The sequence below is a fragment of the Salmo trutta genome, chromosome 2, assembly GCF_901001165.1.
Source record: "Salmo trutta chromosome 2, fSalTru1.1, whole genome shotgun sequence".
In the NCBI taxonomy this organism is placed as follows: Eukaryota; Metazoa; Chordata; class Actinopteri; order Salmoniformes; family Salmonidae; genus Salmo; species Salmo trutta.
This window is the reverse complement of record NC_042958.1, coordinates 73,740,011-73,759,225: the sequence shown is the minus strand read 5'-3', so window position 1 is coordinate 73,759,225 and position 19,215 is coordinate 73,740,011. Positions and strand designations below refer to the sequence as shown.

Sequence of the window (19,215 nt, the reverse complement as noted above, 5' to 3'; positions counted from 1 at the left end):
ATCTATAATTCTTTGAATAACAGTTGAATATTTTATCAACGTTTATGATGAGTATTTCTGTAAATTGATGTGTTCATTCACTGGAGGTTTTGGGAGGCAAAACATTTCTGAACATTACATGCAAATGTAAAATGGGGTTTTTGGATATAAATATGAACTTTATCGAGCAAAACATACATGTATTGTGTAACATGAAGTCCTATGAGTGCCATCTGACGAAGATCAAAGGTTAGTGATTCATTTTAGCTATATTTCTGGGTTTTGTGACGCCTCTCCTTGCTTGGAAAATGGCTGTGTGGTTTTTCTTGTCTAGGGGCTGTCCTAACATAATCTAATGTTATGCTTTCGCCGTTAAGCCTTTTTGAAATCAAACAATGTGGTTGGATTAACGAGAAGTGTATCTTTAAAATGGGATATAATAGTTGTATGTTTGAGAAATTTGAATTATGAGATTTTTGTTGTTTTGAATTTGGTGCCCTGCTATTTCACTGGCTGTTGAATAGGGACGCTAGCGTCCCACATACCCCAGAGAGGTTAACTCGTTTTTCAACCACTCCACAAATTTCTTGTTAACAAACTATAGTTTTGGCAAGTCGGTTAGGACATCTGTGTGCATGACACAAGTAATTTTTCCAACAATTGTTTACAGACAGATTATTTCACTTATAATTTACTGTATCACAAATCCAGTGGGTCAGAAGTTTAAACACCTTGGAAAATTCCAGAAAATTATGTCATGGCTTTAGACGCTTCTGATAGGCTAATTGACATCATTTGAGTCAATTGGATGTGGATGTATTTCAAGGCCAACCTTCAAACTCAGTGACTCTTTGCTTGACATCATGGGAAAATAAAAAGAAATCAGCCAAGACCCCAGAAAAAAAATTCTAGACCTCCACAAGTCTGGTTCATCCTTAGGATACATTTCCAAATGCCTAAAGGTACCACGTTCATCTGTACAAACAATAGTACGCAAGTATAAACACCATGGGACCACGCAGCCGTCATACCGCTCAGGAAGGAGAAGCGTTCTGTCTCCTAGAGATGACTTTGGTGTTGAAAAGTGCAAATCAATCCCAGAACAACAGCAAAGGACCTTGTGAAGATGCTGGAGGAAACGGGTACAAAAGTATCGATATCCACAGTAAAACGAGTCCTATATCAACATAACCTGAAAGGCCGCTCAACAAGGAAGAAGCCACTGCTCCAAAACCGCCATAAAAAAGCCAGACTACGGTTTGCAACTGCACATGGGGACAAATATCATATTTTTTGGAGAAATGTCCTCTGGTCTGATGAAACAAAAATAGAACTGTTTGGCCATAATGACCATCGTTATGTTTGGAGGAAAAAGTGGGAGGCTTGCAAGCCGAAGAACATCATCCCAACCGTGAAACACGGGGGTGGCAGCATCATGTTGTGGGGGTGCTTTGCTGCAGGAGGGACTGGTGCACTTCACAAAATAGATGGCATCATGAGGAAGCAAAATTATGTGGATATATTGAAGCAACATCTCAAGACATAAGTCAGGAAGTTAAAGCTTGATCGCAAATGGGGCTTCAAAATGAACAATGACCCCAAGCATACTTCCAAAGTTGTGGGAAAATTACTTAAGGACAACAAAGTGAAGGTTTTGGAGTGGCCATCACAAAGCCCTGACCTCAATCCCATAGAACATTTGTGGGCAGAACTGAAAAAGCGTGTGAGAGCAAGGAGGCCTATAAACCTGACTCAGTTACATCAGCTCTGTTAGGAGGAATGGGCCAAAATTCTCCCAATTTATTGTGGGAAGCTTGTGGAAGGCTACCCAAAACATTTGACCCAAGTTAAACAATTTAAAGGCAATGCTACCAAATACTAATTGAGTGTATGTAAACTTCTGACCCACTGGGAATGTGATGAAAGAAATAAAAGCTGAAATAAATAATTCTCTCTACTATTATTCTGACGTTTCACATTCTTAAAATAAAGTGGGGATCCTAACTGACATAAGACAGAGAATTTGTACTAGGATTAAATATCAGGAATTGTGAAAAACTGAGTTTAAATGTATTTGGCTAACGTGTATGTAAACCTCCGACTTCAACTGTATATGCATATTGACATGATAGACTGTACTTTCCTTTTGAGCAAATCTACTTTTTTAACAACAGCTTGTAACAGTTTATTTGTTTTGGTGAGCATTTTAGTTATGTTTTCCTGGATATCCTTCAACTGTTGCTCTCATTTACATCTCCAAGTTGTTTATCTTTTCCTCTAAAGGAAGCCATGGCTTGTTGGGATTGAGTCGCAGCGACACTTTACCCACAGATTAGTTCGTAGTTTTACAGTATATAACTGATTGCTCACTCTCTCCCAGGTACTTGGGGATATATTGATCTATCGATTTTAAGTGCTTAATTTAAACTATGTTGTCTGGCTTCTACATATAATCACAGTTTGAAGGTACAAAACGGAGCTACTCCCTCCCCATGGGTCCCATCGGTACACGCATGAGCCTCCACTCTATGCACATGGACTTTTCAAACATCTATAAAAAATGAAATGCCATGAAAATATTCAAATCAAATTTATTGAGAAAAAAAAAACCTTAGGACTACATTTGCATGGAAAGTGTGCGTGTTTGTATGGTCGAAAGTTGAGTCTTAGGTCATCTCTTGGTGTGTTTACATTGTTTGAGTTTGCAGAATGTGCAAACAGCAGTTGGGCGAAGTGCATGGGTTCTTAGAACATAGGCTGGTCCCTTCTGTTCAACTTTAGGCCGAGGCCGAGGCTGCGGATCCATAGGTAACTGCCCCGTCTTGCCGGATCCCTTTTCCCCAGAGCTGATGATCCAAATCACTGGCTTTACCTCTACTTTACACACCAATTTTTGTGGTCACCTTCCCTTCACATTTCTCACTGCCAATCGTGAATGATAAAGTTTTACCGGTGAAAATTCCATGCAGCACCTGCATTTCAACTATTTGATCTGAACCAGTTTCATGGGGATATTCATCTAGATCTTCTTGAGTTATCGATTGTGATGGGGGGGGAAAATATGGTTACATATCAGGATATTATTTTTTATGACGTATCATTTTGACAATATCTCAATATTATTTTTGACTTTAGTTGGCTGTACCTGCACCAAAACTATTTTTCTTCATAGATTATTTTCAATCTTTTTTTTAAATAGGGAGCCAATTAGTTTTCAGCACTTATTTCCGTGACTGATCGTTTTTTCATGGCTCTGTCTTATACCTCTGCAGCAGACATATGGTGGGCAATATGTTTGGAACATCGAATCGCAATATATATAGAATCATGAGAATTACAACACATACCATATCGGCACCTAAGTATCGTGATAATATCATATTGTTAGGTCCCTGGCAATTCCAAGCCCTAGTTATCGACATGGTTTCGAAGTACCCTACAGTGTTGTTTTGCATTATGCACATGGAGCAAATTTTAGTCTCCTACCTGTGTTTTTTTGTTGTTGTTGATCAAAGCACATATTTTGTTCAGTGGCGCACGCTGAGTTGAAACATGCAACTATTCGAAAGAAAGACGCAAACATTCGCACAATCATCCTAAAATCTCTTAATAAAAGAGGTAGTGTGCAATTATATTTGGTAATGTTATATACTTTCATTATGTGTTCTTGCAGACTTTGATCAACTTTACTAAAGAAGCAACATTCGTCAGAGACCGTGCGTAATGTAGAGAATCCTGCACATGTGAAGAAGCTTCAGGACCTTTAGATGTTGGCAAAACGGGTCGAGAAAGTCGGATCCACAGTAAACTTTAACTAGGCTGCGCAGCTCAACAGTAGTAGCAATAGAGACAAAATGGAAGGGCAACAGTCTGCATCAAAATCAAGACACAGAAAAATACATTGAAAGTCCTTTCTAAACAACAGTCACAAAAGTAAACTTGAATGAAACATTTGATTACAGACTCATTTCAATGCGCTAGTCATGAGAAACTCCATGTCCCAGCATGCTGCAGTTCAGGGTTCTCTCTCGTACCTTGTACCCGCCCATGCGGTCCTCCTGCCGGAATGGTCGGCTGTTCTTCAGCCAGCGCATCTTAGGACGTGGGTTGCCCCCGGCAGCACAGCGAAACTTGACTGTGTTGGCAGCAGGTACAGCATGTAGCCTCTTCTCCATCTTCTCCAGCATCGTCCAATAGGGCGCCCCTAAAGAAAAGAGATGACCAATCAGGGTTTTTGTTTAGTCAAAATCTCAAATTAGATTTTGTCCATCTATAGCAAAACAGTAACATATATTATATTAGGGAAGTACCAGACAGTACCAGAAAGTTTTCATTGTTACCACATCGTTTATTAGTTAAAACCATATCAGCTTAAACCGTGCTGTAAAATAAGTCTTACTAATATTTGTGAGAGTAACTTTGCTCACTTTATCTCTGTCAACAGAAACACTGTATGGGAAACATGGCTGAGCAGCAGAGCTCCGTTGATTAACAGTTTCAGTCCAAAGCCTGAACAACATGGATTACTACAGCCAGCAGGTAGTGAGAAAGAGTGAGGGAGGTGGTCACAGGTATTGTCCCAAATGGCACCCTATTCCCTATATAAAGGCACTATTTTTGCCCAAAGCCATATGGTCTGAGGGGGCAAGCCCTAAACTGTTATTTCCACTCCCTAGCCCCCTTCACAACACTGGGCTGTATGGACTTACAACCCAGCAATGGCTTCACAGGCTACGTCCCAAATGGCACCCTATTCCCTATGGGCCCTAGTCAAAAGGATTGCACTAAATAGGGAATATGGTGCCATTTGGGAAGAAACTAGTTCACACTGGCAACACTTAAAACTCAAACATAATTGTTCTCTTTTGAAGGTTGCAGGACATGTTGCCAAGTGGGTAACTAGACCATCACATCCATTTAATCTAGTTGCAGTTAGCGTTTTTTTTTAACTACTTCTTCCAATTATAATATTTAGCCTCCTGTCATCGGGAAGATATGGCTGTTGGGAAGAAGGGATTTTTATCACCCATGAATAATCATTTGTTGTGAGTGAGAAATGTTTGGTTTGTAAAGAGTAAGTTACTCACACAATGATCGATCATGCTATACACCCCCACAGGGACGTATAGGAAGTTAGGAACACCCCTTTTCTGTCTTGCCTACATACTGTAACTGCAGCTCGTTCACCCCATATCTCATTTTCTGTAGTTCCCTGAAGCCCCCCCTCTCTCTCTACCTCTTCCTCTCACACACTTTATCTTCTCTCTACCCCCCTCCCCCATTTCTCTCTCTCGGCACCTGGGAGAGTGATTGCATAAGCAGATGAACTCAGAAAGAAGAGAAACTTCACAACCGATGTCCTCCCCACCATCACTTTGTATATCTCTATTACAGGAGCAGGGAGAAGAGGGGGAACACTCCAGGGTTACTGCAGCCGTTAGACACTCCTTTAGCCTTCTTGGGCCTCTGTACTTCTCTTTCCACCCCTCCCTCCCTGTTTTAGCCCCTCTCCCTCTTCCCACTCCTCTCTCCCGCCCACCAGAGTGCAATCAGAATACTATCAGAGTCGGTCACCTCCCATAATTTTCTCTGGCATGCAAACCGGACAGTACACACATACTTTGATACAGAAGAAGTAAACCATGCTCTTCCTTCCAGGATGAACCAACACACTATAATTAGACTAGTTAAGTTATTTTAAACCCATTTCCTTCTCACTCTGTCCCCCTACTTCTCGCCATCTTATTTTCTTTTTCAACACTCCTCCCTACAGACACACAGTCAGACAGGTTAAGGTAGCGACTGCCCCCGCTCGGGAGCTCGTCTCTCTCAGGTAAACTCTGACCCCGGAGAGGCAGCAGCTGTATCTGATGAGCACGGTACATGATGGTGAAAGGTGACCAGGTCTGTTTCCCATGCTCCCGTCGTCCGGAGGTAGCGAGACTTCAAAGACCCCCCAACCTCTGTCCAGATGAGCATAACTCTCACTGGCCAACTGCTGTGGCCCCTAAGACCCCTCTGTGGCCCCTAGCACCCTGTGTGGCCCCCCTATGGCCCCTTAAGCTCTCTGGTTTACTCTGTGGCAGTCTGGGGTTAGCTCAGGTTATCTATGTAACTCCAAAACAAGAATGTGCTGTACGTTCAGCATGAGGAATGAGGCACAAACATAAGTGTCAAATGATAGTATTAATTGCTTTAAAGTTGTACATTTGCCCCATACTGTAGAGCTGGTACTAGAGCTACATATACTATATATCTAGGACAAACATAACAAAGCAGCTAATGATAACAGACTATTAAAAGCTTGTAAATTGTACCCTACAGATGTTTCAAACGAAGACAAACTGGAGCAATTAAGGATGATCTCCTTAACAGGCCAGAGAATGAGTTAGAACAACAAAACCAACGAGAGTGGAACCCCACATCCACTCTGACCTCCCCCTGACGTCAAGGCTGCCCCGAAAAACAAAGCCTTCTCTATGATCCTTCCGTATGCCTTGCTCGTCTCCTCCAATCACAGCCAACCTCCGCTGACGCTGGGTAGGGGTACATCTTCGCTCATAACTTTTTCTCCCAGTGTTTTAGGGGGGGGGGGCAGGTTGTGACTGTTGTTGTTCAATCTCTTTTTAACAAAGTGGAATCAAAATGTGCAGAGTACGAGCTGAGACAGACACTGAAACCTAACCCATTGGGCATTGGAACGGCCCCAAGCACAATGCTCAGACCCCCCCCTTCTCCTTCCCTCCTTCCTTCTTTCCCTAAAAAGCCTCCACAACACCCCTCCAAAAGTGGGCCGGGGGCCAGCGCTCTACAGCGTACACAGAGAAGTGCTGGTGCTGATCCAAACCAGAACGCTGTAGTTAAAAGGCCTCAACCGTCCCTATTTTTTCTCTTCCCCCACTCTTCCGCCTCTCTTTTTTAATATTCCGGTTTTGAATTCTTAGAAAAAACACCAGGAGAAAATTCAACCGAGCTGCCAGAACAGTTTTTACTTTGCTTTCAAACAGCTTATTACCACCAGAAACAGTTTTTTTCCCCCCCTTCTCTCCATTTTCCTCTCCTTACAGAGTTCCTAGAGGACATATTTAATGGATTTCAGGCAATTATAGTCGGTGCAAAGTGGGGGAGTTGAACCCACTGTGAGGCACGGTGCGTGTTTAAAATTTTAACAAGATATGGAAGCCTTCAGCCTGTGACACACACACAGAGCCCATCTCCCATCAGGTCCCTAACCCAGTCCAGATGGGAGCATTCCATAATGGATGAGTCCAGCTGACTCGCTTCTTGGGGCCTGACTACCTGAGAGATGCCGGTTACAGGAGGAATGTTAGGAATTCCTCTTCCCTGGAGCGCCTAAAGGCCTGGGAGAGATAGGCTTACAAACATCACACACACATATACACATTCCCAGCACACACACTCCCAGACTTACTACATATACAGGAATGCTACAGTACAGCTGAGATCTCGTTGCAAATTTGAACTAATGAAACTAACAGATTTAGTAACACTGTGCACACAACACACAAAAATATAGGAGTATAGTAACTTTGGTCATGACGACATTTGACCTGATGGTCGAAAGTCCAAGCCATTTCCAATACTATGCCCATACTCACTTATCTGCTCTCCGTCTACCCCCACGTCCTCCGATCGCTCTGTGTCGTCCTCATCATCCCCAGACGAGATGGCATCTGTAGAGATGACCACGGTTAATTCCTACTATCTCTGCCACCTCTCAACACAGCTCCAGCCATACACATACACTGCTACACACGCATGCACACCCACATGTACACACACACACTGCAGCACATACATGCACTAATGTGTTTAGGTGAGGTGGCAGAATCAGGTGATGTAATATTGACGTTTACACTGTTCACAAAATCACTAATCATATGCAATCAAGAACAGCATGAGAGTCACTGACGTTTGTAAGAAAAGTTGAATAACTACAACTACATGACCATTCCACAACCCTTCCATGGCCATTCCCCAAATACCACACTATTAAAAAAGCATCACAACCGCAAAAGATCAGGGATGTAGTAGGCTGGACACATTACATTTGTAACAATGCTTTTTTCTGATAAAAACTAGTTCATTGCATCAGCCGTGGAGCCCAGTTTCATAATATTACCATATGTCCCAGCTGCTTGCCATAGGTTTGAAGTAATCATGAAAAAACAGGCCTTATTTTGGGGCATTTTTCACCCTGCCAGCTTCTATATTAGTTATATTGAGCCCCGTGGCACCAACTCGTCTTCCGAACGAACGTTCTATTCCCAGCCTACTGTTACAATGCCTGCTTTGCTATTGTTGGCAATGAGACCTGCCCACGTTGCTGGAAGTTAAAATGTAAACAACAACTAAAAATTACTCTGAGGTCGTCCCATTGTTTCAAATCGGGAAATATAGATATGTCTGTCCATTTCGCCAAATATCTCATAATGTGTATATTTAGATTTTTTTAAATTGGACAGCATTTTAATCAGGATAATCTCCTCTTTCTAATTATGTAAGGCTGGGCAGTGTATTCCGTTGTCATCAAACGCTAGACCAGAAAGTCAGAAGTTGCAATTTATTCCCGACATCCTCATTATGCAGACATAAGTACACTTGACACTTTTGAGGTGCGGATGTTTACTTTCTACACAACTTGGTATTTTTCAGTTTCGTCATAAGAACAGATTGTAGTAGTAAAAATAAAAAGGTGGCGCAGTGGTCTAAGGCACTGCATTGCAATTCTAGCTGTGCCACTAGAGATTCTGGGTTTGAGTCCAGGCTCTGTCGCAGCCAGCTGTGACCGGGAGACCCACTGGGCGGAGCACAATTGGCCCAGCGTCCTCCGGGTTAGGGGAGGGTTTGGCCGGCAGTGATGTCCTTATCCCATCATGCACTAGTGACTCCTGTGGCGGGCCGGGCGCAGTGCACGCTGACACGGTCGCCAGGTGTACGGTGTTTCCTCCGACACATTGGTGCGGCCGGATTCCGGGTTAAGTGGGCATTGTGTCAAGAAGCAGTGCGGCTTGGTTGGTTTGTGATTCGGAGGACGCACGGCTCTTGACCTTCGCCTTTCCCGAGTCCATACGGGAGTTGCAGCAATGAGACAACACAGCAACTACCTACTGGATAAAACGAAATTGGGGAGAAAAAGGGGTCATTTTTTAAAAGAAATATAAAAAGATATGTGTGAGAATGTTTTAAACTGTACCTATCTCAGAATATGTTTGTTTGTAATCATTTTACATGTACAGTACTGACATATTTAATATCTTTTCCATGATTTATTTATTTCTGTCACACCCTGATCAGTTTCACCTGTCCTTGTGGTTGTCTCCACCCCCTCCAGGTGTCGCTTGTTTTCCCCAGTGTATTTCTCTGTGTGTTTCCTGTCTCTCTGTGCCAGTTCGTCTTGCATGTTTAGTCAAGTCAACCAGCGTGGTTTTCCCATACTCCTTTTTCTAGTCTCTTTTTGATAGTCCTCCCGGTTTTGACCCCTGCCTGACTCTGGACTTCTTTCCCGCCTGCCTGATCATCCTGCCTGGCCTGACCTTGATTCTGCCTGCCCTTCAGTACCTTTTGGACTCTGTACTGGTTTTGACCCTTTTGACTGTCCACAACCATTCTCTTGCCTTCCCCTATTGGATTAATAAATATTGTACGACTCCAACCATCTGCCTACTGTGTCTGCATCTGGGTCTCGCCTTGTCATGATAATTTCAAAATAGTATTTTCTGTATAAAAAAACACGCCCATCATTATCATATTTCCCAACATGCTCTATTACAGGTTGATTTTAAGAATTGTTTGCTTCAATATCTGTGTTTTTGCATGTATATTGATTGGTTGATAAATAACATACAGTACCAGTCCAAAGTTTAGACAAACCTACTCATTCAAGGGTTTTTCTTTATTTTCACTATTTTCTACATTGTAGAATAATAGTGAAGACATCAAAACTATGAAATAACACATATAGAATCATGTAGTAACCAAAAAAGTGTAAAAGAGTGTTAAACAAATCAAAATGTATTTTATATTTCAGATTCTTCAAAGTAGCCACCCTTTGCCTTGATGACAGCTTTGCACAATCTTGGCATTCTCTTAACCAGCTTCATGAGGTCGTCACCTGGAATGCATTTCAATTAACAGATGTGCCTTGTTAAAAGTTAATTTGTGGAATTTATTTCCTTTTTAATGCGTTTGAGCCAATCAGTTGCATTGTGACAAGGTAGGGGTGGTATACAGAAGATAGCCCTATGTGGTAAAAGACCAAGTCCATATTATGGCAAGAACAGCTCAAATAAGCAAAGAGAAACGACAGTCCATCATTACTTTAAGACATGAATGTCAGTCAATACGGAAAATGTCAAGAACTTTGAAAGTTTCTTCAAGTGCAGTCGCAAAAACCATCAAACTCTATGATGAAACTGGCTCTCATGAGAACCGCCACAGGAAAGGAAGACCCAGAGTCACCTCTGCTGCAGAGGATAAGTTCATTAGAGTTACCAGCCTCAGAAATTGCAGCCCTAATTAATGCTTCACATAGTTCAAGTAACAGACACATCTCAACATCAACTGTTCAGAGGAGACTGCATGAATCAGGCATTCACGGTCGAATTACTGCAAAGAAACCACTACTAAAGGACACCAATAAGAAGAAGAGACTTGCTTGGGCCAAGAAACATGAGCAATGGACATGAGACCGGTGGAAGTCCAAATTTGAGATTTTTGGTTCCAACCGCCATGTCTTTGTAAGACGCAGAGTAGGTGAACGAATGATCTCCGCATGTGTGGTTCCCACCGTGAAGCCTGGAGAAAGAGGTGTGATGGTGTGGGGGTGCTTTGCTGGTGACACTGTCTGTGATTTATTTAGAATTCAAGGCACACTTAACCAGCATGGTTACCACAGCATTCTGTACCGATGAGCCATCCCATCTGGTTTGCGCTTAGTGGGACTATCATTTGTTTTTCAACAGGACAGTGACCCAAAACACACCTCCAGGCTGTGTAAGGGTTATTTGACATAGAAGGAGAGTGATAGAGTGCTGCATCAGATGAACTTTCCTACACAATCACCCGACCTGAACCCAATTGAGATGGTTTGGGATGAGTTGGACCGCAGAGTGAAGGAAAAGCAGCCAACAAGTGCTCAGCATATGTGGGAACTCCTTCAAGATTTTTTGAAAAGCATTCCTCATAAAGCTGGTTGATAGAATGCCAAGAGTGTGCAAAGCTGTCATCAAGTCAACTTTGAAGAATCTCAAATATGAAATATATTTTGATTTGTTTAACACTTTTTTGGTTACGACATGATTCCATATGTGTTATTTCATAGTTTATTTTTCTACAATGTAGAAAATAGTAAAAATAAAGAAAAACCATTGAATGAGTAGGTGTGTCCAAACTTATGACTGGCATTGTATATTTTGAAAAACTAATCCAATTTGTTAGTAGTTGGACTTAATATACCAGCGAAATGGTTCCAGTTTTAATGATTTAGGTAGCATCAATAATCAATTTGGAGGGTTGAATACCGGGAAACAGGTTAGCAAGATTTACCGCCCAAACCCACTCCCTTTTCCCAGGATAAATAACTGCGAGAAACTGGTAAATTATTATAAATTATTTCTATCAACTGCATGACTTGAAATGGAACTGCTAAATTATGTGATGTCTAAATCTGGCTTCTCTATGGCCTTCTCTCTGCTATCTGCATGATCAATCATCAACGATCAGGGTGGGGACAGACAGCGTATCTCAGTAGGAGCATAGCTCACAATGCATGTAACTTTTTTTCTTGTGACAGGGGGCTGTACTGGAGCAGGTTGAGAGCTTCAAGTTCCTTGGTGTCCACATCACCAACAAACTAGAATTGTCCAAACACACCAAGACAGTCGTGAAGAGGGCACAACAAAGCCTATTCCCGCTCAGGAAAATAAAACGATTTGGCATGGGTCCTCAGATCCTCAAGAGGTTCTACAGCTGCAACATCGAGAGCATCCTGACTGGTTGCATCACTGCCTGGTACGGCAATTGCTCGGCCTCCGACCGCAAGGCAGAGAGAGGGTAGTGTGTAAGGCCCAGTACATCTCTGAGGCTAAGCTGCCTGCCATCCAGGACCTCTACACCAGGCGGTGTCAGAGGAAGGCCCTAAAAATGGTCAAAGACCCCAGCCACCTCAGTAATAGACTGTTCTCTCTACTGCATGGCAAGCGGTACCAGAGTGCGAAGTCTTGGACAAAAAGGCTTCTCAACAGTTTTTACCCCCAAGCCATAAGACTCCTGAACAGGTAATCAAATGGCTACCTGGACTATTTGCACTGTGTGCCCCCCCCAACCCCTCTTTTATGCTGCTGCTACTCTCTGTTTATCATATATGCATAGTCACTTTAAATATACATTCATGTACATACTACTTCAGTTGGGCCACTGCCCCCACACATTGGCTAACCGGGCTATCTGCATTGTGTCCCACCACCCACCAACCCCTCTTTTACGCTACTGCTACTCTCTGTTTATCATACATGCATAGTCACTTTAACCATATCTACATGTACATACTACCTCAAATCAGCCCGACTAACCAGTGCCTGTATATAGCCTTGCTACTGTTATTTTTCACTGTCTTTTTTACTGTCGTTTTTATTTCTTACTTACCTATTGTTCACCTAATACCTTTTTTGCACTGTTGTAAGTAAGCATTTCACTGTAATATCGGCGCAAGTGACAAATAAACGTTGATTTGATTTGCTGCAGCATAGCCTATGCTACAGCCATATAAGTACTGAATGCATGTCTAATTTACACATATTCATCTGGCTTTCGGGGTCACCTTATTTTTTTTTATTGTAAAGAAAAAATTCTAAATTGCAGCTGCAGAGTTTTAAAACAGCTTATCACTCAAATATCGTTGCTTTAAATCAGTGCATACGTCAGCACTACATATCCTAGCCTACCTCTTTTAGGTAATTAATTCAATGCAGTATTAGTTGTAGCCTACATTTAGCTTATGAATGATGGGCTATGCATAAGCTTCTAACTTATAGCCTTTGTCTGTTGCGCAATAGTCACCTGCGCTCCGCTGGGCTCCTTAAAAAATGCTCCTTAGCTCTTGCTGTAAACATTTTTATATTTTTTGCATTTCTTATAATATTCTTTTCAAAGAGGGATACAAGCTCTTGTTTGCTGAATGTTAAATATAGCAGCCAATTGAACTCAAGAGAGTTTGAATAAAGAGAGAACGCGCACGATTGCGGTAGGCTATAACAGTATAACATTGGAAAGCTGCCGCGGTCATCCCCTTTGATACTCTAGACACATTGTTACAGACCTATATCTATCCTACCCTGCCTTTCTAAGGTCTTCGGAAGCCAAGTTAACAAACAGATCACCGACCATTTCGAATTCCACCGTACCTTCTCCGCTATGCAATCTGGTTTCCGAGCTGGTCATGGGTGCACCTCAACCACGCTCAAGGTCCTAAATGAAATCATAACCGCCATCGATAAGAGACAATACTGTGCAGCTGTATTCATCAACCTGGCCAAGGCTTTCGACTCTGTCAATCACCACATTCTTATCGGCAGACTCAACAGCCTTGGTTTCTCAAATGACTGCCTCGCCTGGTTCACCAACTACTTCTCAGACAGAGCTCAGTGTGTCAAATCGGAGGGCCTGTTGTCCAGACCTCTGGGCAGTCTCTATGGGGGTGCCACAGGGTTCAATTCTCGGGTCGACTCTTTTCTCTGCACACATCAATGATGTCGCTCTTGCTGCTGGTGATTCTCTGATCCACCTCTACGCAGACGACACCATTCTGTATACTTCTGGCCCTTCTTTGGACACTGTGTTAACTAACCTCCAGACGAGCTTCAATGCCATACAACTCTCCTTCCGTGGCCTCCAACTGCTCTTAAATGCAAGTAAAACTAAATGCATGCTCTTCAACCGATCGCTGCCCGCACCTGCCAGCCCGTCCAGCATCACTGCTCTGGACAACTACAAATACCTAGGTGTCTGGTTTGACTGTAAACTCTCCTTCCAGACTCACATTAAGCATCTCCAATCCAAAATCAAATCTAGAATTGGCTTCCTATTTCGCAACAAAGCATCCTTCACTCATGCTGCCAAACATACCCTCGTAAAACTGACTATGCTACCGATCCTTGACTTCGGCAATGTCATTTACAAAATAGCCTCCAACACTCTACTCAACAAATTGGATGCAGTCTATCACAGTGCCATCCGTTATGTCACCAAAGCCCCATATACTACCCACCACTGCGACCTGTATGCTCTCGTTGGCTGGCCCTCGCTACATATTCGTCACCAAACCCACTGGTTGCAGGTCATCTATAAGTCTTTGCTAGGTAAAGCCCCGCCTTATCTCAGCTCACTGGTCACCATAGCAGCACCCACCCGTAGCACGTGCTCCAGAAGGTATATTTCATTGATCACCCCCAAAGTCAATTCCTACTTTGGCTGCCTCTCCTTCCAGTTCTCTGCTGCCAATTACTGGAACAAATTGCAAAAATCACTGAAGCTGGAGACTCATATCTCCCTCTTTAACTTTAAGCACCAGCTGTCAGAACAGCTCACAGATCACTGCACCTGTACATAGCCCATCTGCTCCTTTGCACCCCAGTATCTCAACTTGCACATTCATCTTCTGCACATGATCACTCCAGTGTTTAACTGCTAAATTGTAATTATTTCGCCACTATGGCCTATTTATTGCCTTACCTCCCTACCTCCCTTATTTGCACACACTAAATATAGACTTTGTATTGTGTTGTTGATTGTATGTTTGTTTATTCCATGTGTAACTCTGTGTTGTTGTTTGTGTCGCACTGCTTTGCTTAATCTTCGCCAGGTTGCAGTTGTAAATGAGAACTTGTTCTCAACTAGCCTACCTGGTTAAATAAAGGTGAAATAAAAAATAAATACAAATAAAATGGCTTTAATGTAGGGCTCATAAAATGTCTAATGTAGGGCTCATAAAATGTCTTTAATGTAGGGCTCAGGTAGTATCAGGCTTGAAATGTCATGCTGATCAAAGCTCATAATGTGACTAACATAATGTGACTGTAAACCAGGAGTTTCCATCCGCTGTGTTAGGACATAACTAGGCCCTGAAAGAAAGGCCTTATGATATACTGTATCTAATGTATCGTCATGAAAAAAATATGCAAATAATGCTAGAACCGTTCATGGAGGGTTCTAGGAAGAACCTATAGAGGATAAAAGGGTTCTTGGTAGAATTCTTTGTAGAGGGTTCTACGAAGAACCCTTTATAGAGAATCCTAGCTATTACACTTTACAGAGAGTTCTATGAAGAACCCTTCATATAGGATTTTAGGTAGAACCTTCGGCAAAGGGTTCTACCTAGCACCAAAAAGGTTCCCCCATGGAGACAAACTGAAGAACCCTATATGGTTCTACTTAGCATCTTTTTTTCTAAGAGTGTAGGACCTACACTATGACCAACCCTACCTTTGTCTGTCCCTGTCCTGCCCTTGCAGGCTGGTTGGCTGGCTCGTTTCTCCCAGCCCTGGCTTATTGGTTGCTCCCTGCCCTGACTGGCTGGTTACTCTGTCCTGCTTCCTGCCTGGCTCCCTGACTCACCTGTGACGTTCACTATGAAGCAGAGTGTGTCGCTGCCCTGAGGGCCCACGGTGCTGCAAGCGTACAGGCCCGAGTCCTTGGGCGAGGCGTCGCGGATCTGCAGCACCTCCCGCTCTATCAGGGTGCGGTTGTTGACCCCCAGAGAGGAACCATCCTTAGTCCAGGTGATGGTCCCCATCTCCCCGGGCAGAGGGCAGTTGAGCTTCAGCAATTCCCCCGGGTGCACCGAGCACACGGTGGGCTTAGATATTTGGTATTTGGTCGGAGGCTCTGCAGAGCAAAGAAAAGGGGGGGAGGCCAAGGAGGGGTGTGCACAGAAAGGAGGGAAGAAAGACAGGGAGAAAGGCGGAAGAGGAAGAAACAAGCAATAGTGTAAGAAATATTTTTTTTAAACACCACATAACCCCATGGATGCACTTAAATCAACGTAAAGCCAAGAGGAGTGATACAGAGAGAGAGGAGGCCCAAATTGTTTTATCTTAAAACCATATATTAACATGACAACCCTCATTCAGGACATACCCTAAACATTATCTTTAGTGTTGGGTTGTGTTTTCATGTGTAAAGCATGCAGTTATGGCCCAAAGCAGAGGGTAGAGAGTGGACAGTGGCATGGAGGTGGAGGCAGAGCCTGTGAGAATAACAACCAATCATTGTGGCCAGACAGATAAACAGACCCCCTCACTTTCAGCACAAATACCAGCCAGTGTGAGTACAGCAGAGAGAGGACAGGTACCTCAAAAACAACAAGATATACACTGAATAAAAATATAAACGCAACATGTAAAGTGTTGGTCCCATGTTTAATGAGCTGAAATAAAAGATCCCAGAAATTATCCATACGAACAAAAAGCTAATTTCTCTAAAATGTTGTGCACAAATTTGTTTACATCCCTGTTAGTGAGTATTTCTCCTTTGCCAAGATAATCCATCCACCTGACAGGTGTGGCATATCAAGAAGCTGATTAAACAGCATGCTCATTACACAGGTGCACCTTGTGCTCTGGAAAATAAAATGCCACTCTAAAATGTGCTTTGTCACAACACAATGCCACAGATGTCTCAAGTTTTGAGGGAACAAGAAATTGCCATGCTGACTGCAGGAATGTCCACCAGAGCTGTTGCCAGATAATTGAGTGTTCATTTCTCTACCATAAGCCACCTCCAATGTCGATTTAGAGAATTTGGCAGTACGTCCAACCGGCCTCGCAACCGCAGATCACGTGTAACCACTCCAGCCCAGGACATCCACATCTGGCTTCTTCCTGCAGAATTGTCTGAGACCAGCCACTCAAACAGCTGAGGAAACTGTAGGTTTAAAACCAATGAATTTCTGCACAAACTGTCAGAAACAGTCTCAGGGAAGACTGCGTGCTAATCGTCTTCACCAGGGTCGTGACCTGACTGCAGTTTGGCATCGTAACCGACTTCAGTGAGCAAATGCTCACCTTTGATGGCCACTGGCATGCTGGAGAAGTGTGCTCTTCACAGATGAATCCCGGTTTCAACTGTACCAGGCAGATGGCAGACAGCGTGTACTGTATGATGTTGTGCGGTTTGCTGATGTCAATGTTGTGAACAGAGTGCCCCATGGTGGCGATGGGGTTATGGTATTGACAGCAATTTGAATGCACAGAGAAACCGTGGCGAGATCCTCAGGCCCATTTTTCATGCCATTTATCTGCCGCCATCACCTCATGTTTCAGCAAGATAATGCACGGCCCCATGTCACAAGGATCTGTACACAATTTCTGGAATCTAAAAATATCCCAGTTCTTTCATGGCCTGCCTACTCAACAACGTGTACGACAGCATGTTCCAGTTCCCGACAATATCCAGCACCTTCGCACAGCCACTGAAGAGGAGTGGGACAAAATTCCACAGGCCACAATCAACAGCCTGATCAACTCTATGCGAAGGAGATGTGTCGAGCTGCTTGAGGCAAATGGTGGTCACACCAGATACTGACTGGTTTTCTGATCCACGCCCCTACCTTTTTTTAAAGGTATCTGTGGCCAACAGATGCATATCTGTATTCCCAGTCATGTGAAATCCATAGATTAGGGCCTAATGATTTCTTTTTTAAATTGACTGATTTCCTTATATGAACTGTAACTGAGTAAAATCTTTGAAATTGTTGCATGTTGCGTTTATATTTTTGTTCAGTGTATTTTTTCAATCCCCTACACCCATCAGATAGAAAATCCAGACAGGAAAGGGTGAAAGCTGTTTTAGAGGGAGCACTCATTTTTCTTTTCTTCCTGTCTTGTTTTTGGACAGCGAGACAGAAGACATTTACATTTACATTTAAGTCATTTAGCAGACGCTCTTATCCAGAGCGACTTACAAACAAAACCTTGACCTAACCAAAGGTCTAACTACTCTGTTTTCCAGCCCTCTCTCTCTCTCTACAAACATGGTAAATCTAGTCTCTAACCTCTGCCTTGATTTGACACACTCAGTCTACAGATTTCAACACTCAGTAAAATCCTTCATTACAAAAATAAACCTTGGCAGAGGTGCAAGATTTTTGGATTGTTTATTGCAATATTGTGTGTGCGCTTGTTTTCCATAAAATAAATATTGTACGTGGCTAACCTGTCTTAGACAGTCCACATTTGGCTGACTGTACAGTAATAATTAGAGGCATAGTACAGAGGCACTCCCAACCGTTCCTGTATCTCAGCACACCTCCCTAAGTACATTCCACCTTCATTGTGTGTGTTACATTAACTCCCACCCCTGAGCAGGAAGAGAAAGTTAATTCCACTTGCAGGCAGCCGGCCATGCCAGAACGTGTGTGCTCTAAGCGCTCCCCCCGGGCACATTGCCCCACACAGGTATAGTTCCAGTACTGTGATATTTTTTTAATCTTTCCTTCACTCCGGAAATAATTAAGCCATCCCTCTCCACCCACCACCCACTGTGCATGGTCTGAGGAGGAGTGTGTGTGTTGATTGATGGGGGCTATATTCACCACCTTTGTTTTTTTTCCCTACATAGTTTTCCATACTACTTTAATTGCATTTTTATTGACTCTGCGTTTCCCTCCATTGTGTGATCAAAGCCTGTGGAAAGAGCTGTTCCTGTTGCCTTCCACTAGGCCTGATACAGGCGCTCAGTTCGGGAGCTAGGCCTCTCTATCAACACAGGTGAGAGAGAAGGGGTGTACAGAAAGCTAATATACACAGAACTGAGAGGGGATGGCCATATACTATGACAGGCACCACCCATCACACACATAGAATGGGGGGTGGGGCAGGACATTGTTAAATAACTCCAAATGGTGAACACTTGGAAAGATATGCTTAAGTGTTACTTTGAGGTGTTGTATCTCTCTTCTAAGCTGTGTGTACATCTGTCCATCTTCATCAATGTCTCTCCTCTCTCATTCTTCTCTTTCACCTCCTTTTCCTCCTCCCATGACTGTTGACCTGACCCATCCCTAAACCTGTTGACACCTTCAGGATTCCCAAATATTCATGGGAACCATGGGGCCAATCACACTTACACCTCGAAACACACGCACTCCAAATTCACTAACCATAACCCACACAGCAGATTATGGCCATGGACTTTGTTACAATGCAGCATCTCAGTGGA

General features: G+C 43.1%; 1 protein-coding gene across 6 annotated transcripts in view; it reads right to left on the bottom strand.

Annotated features, from left to right (window-relative positions):
* LOC115162870 (fibroblast growth factor receptor 2) overlaps positions 1–19,215 on the bottom strand; it is a 115,074-nt gene that overhangs the window by 68,991 nt on the left and 26,868 nt on the right. For 4 of the 6 annotated variants that reach the window (XM_029714369.1, XM_029714350.1, XM_029714359.1 and 1 more), the window contains exons 3-5: positions 15,613–15,882; positions 7,599–7,673; positions 4,014–4,183 (exon numbers count right to left, since the gene is read on the bottom strand). In XM_029714369.1, coding sequence (XP_029570229.1) covers positions 4,014–4,183; positions 7,599–7,673; positions 15,613–15,882 — 515 coding nt within the window. The remainder of the gene's footprint in view (positions 1–4,013; positions 4,184–7,598; positions 7,674–15,612; positions 15,883–19,215) is intronic. The other 2 variants (XM_029714379.1, XM_029714383.1) reach the window with 2 other exon arrangements.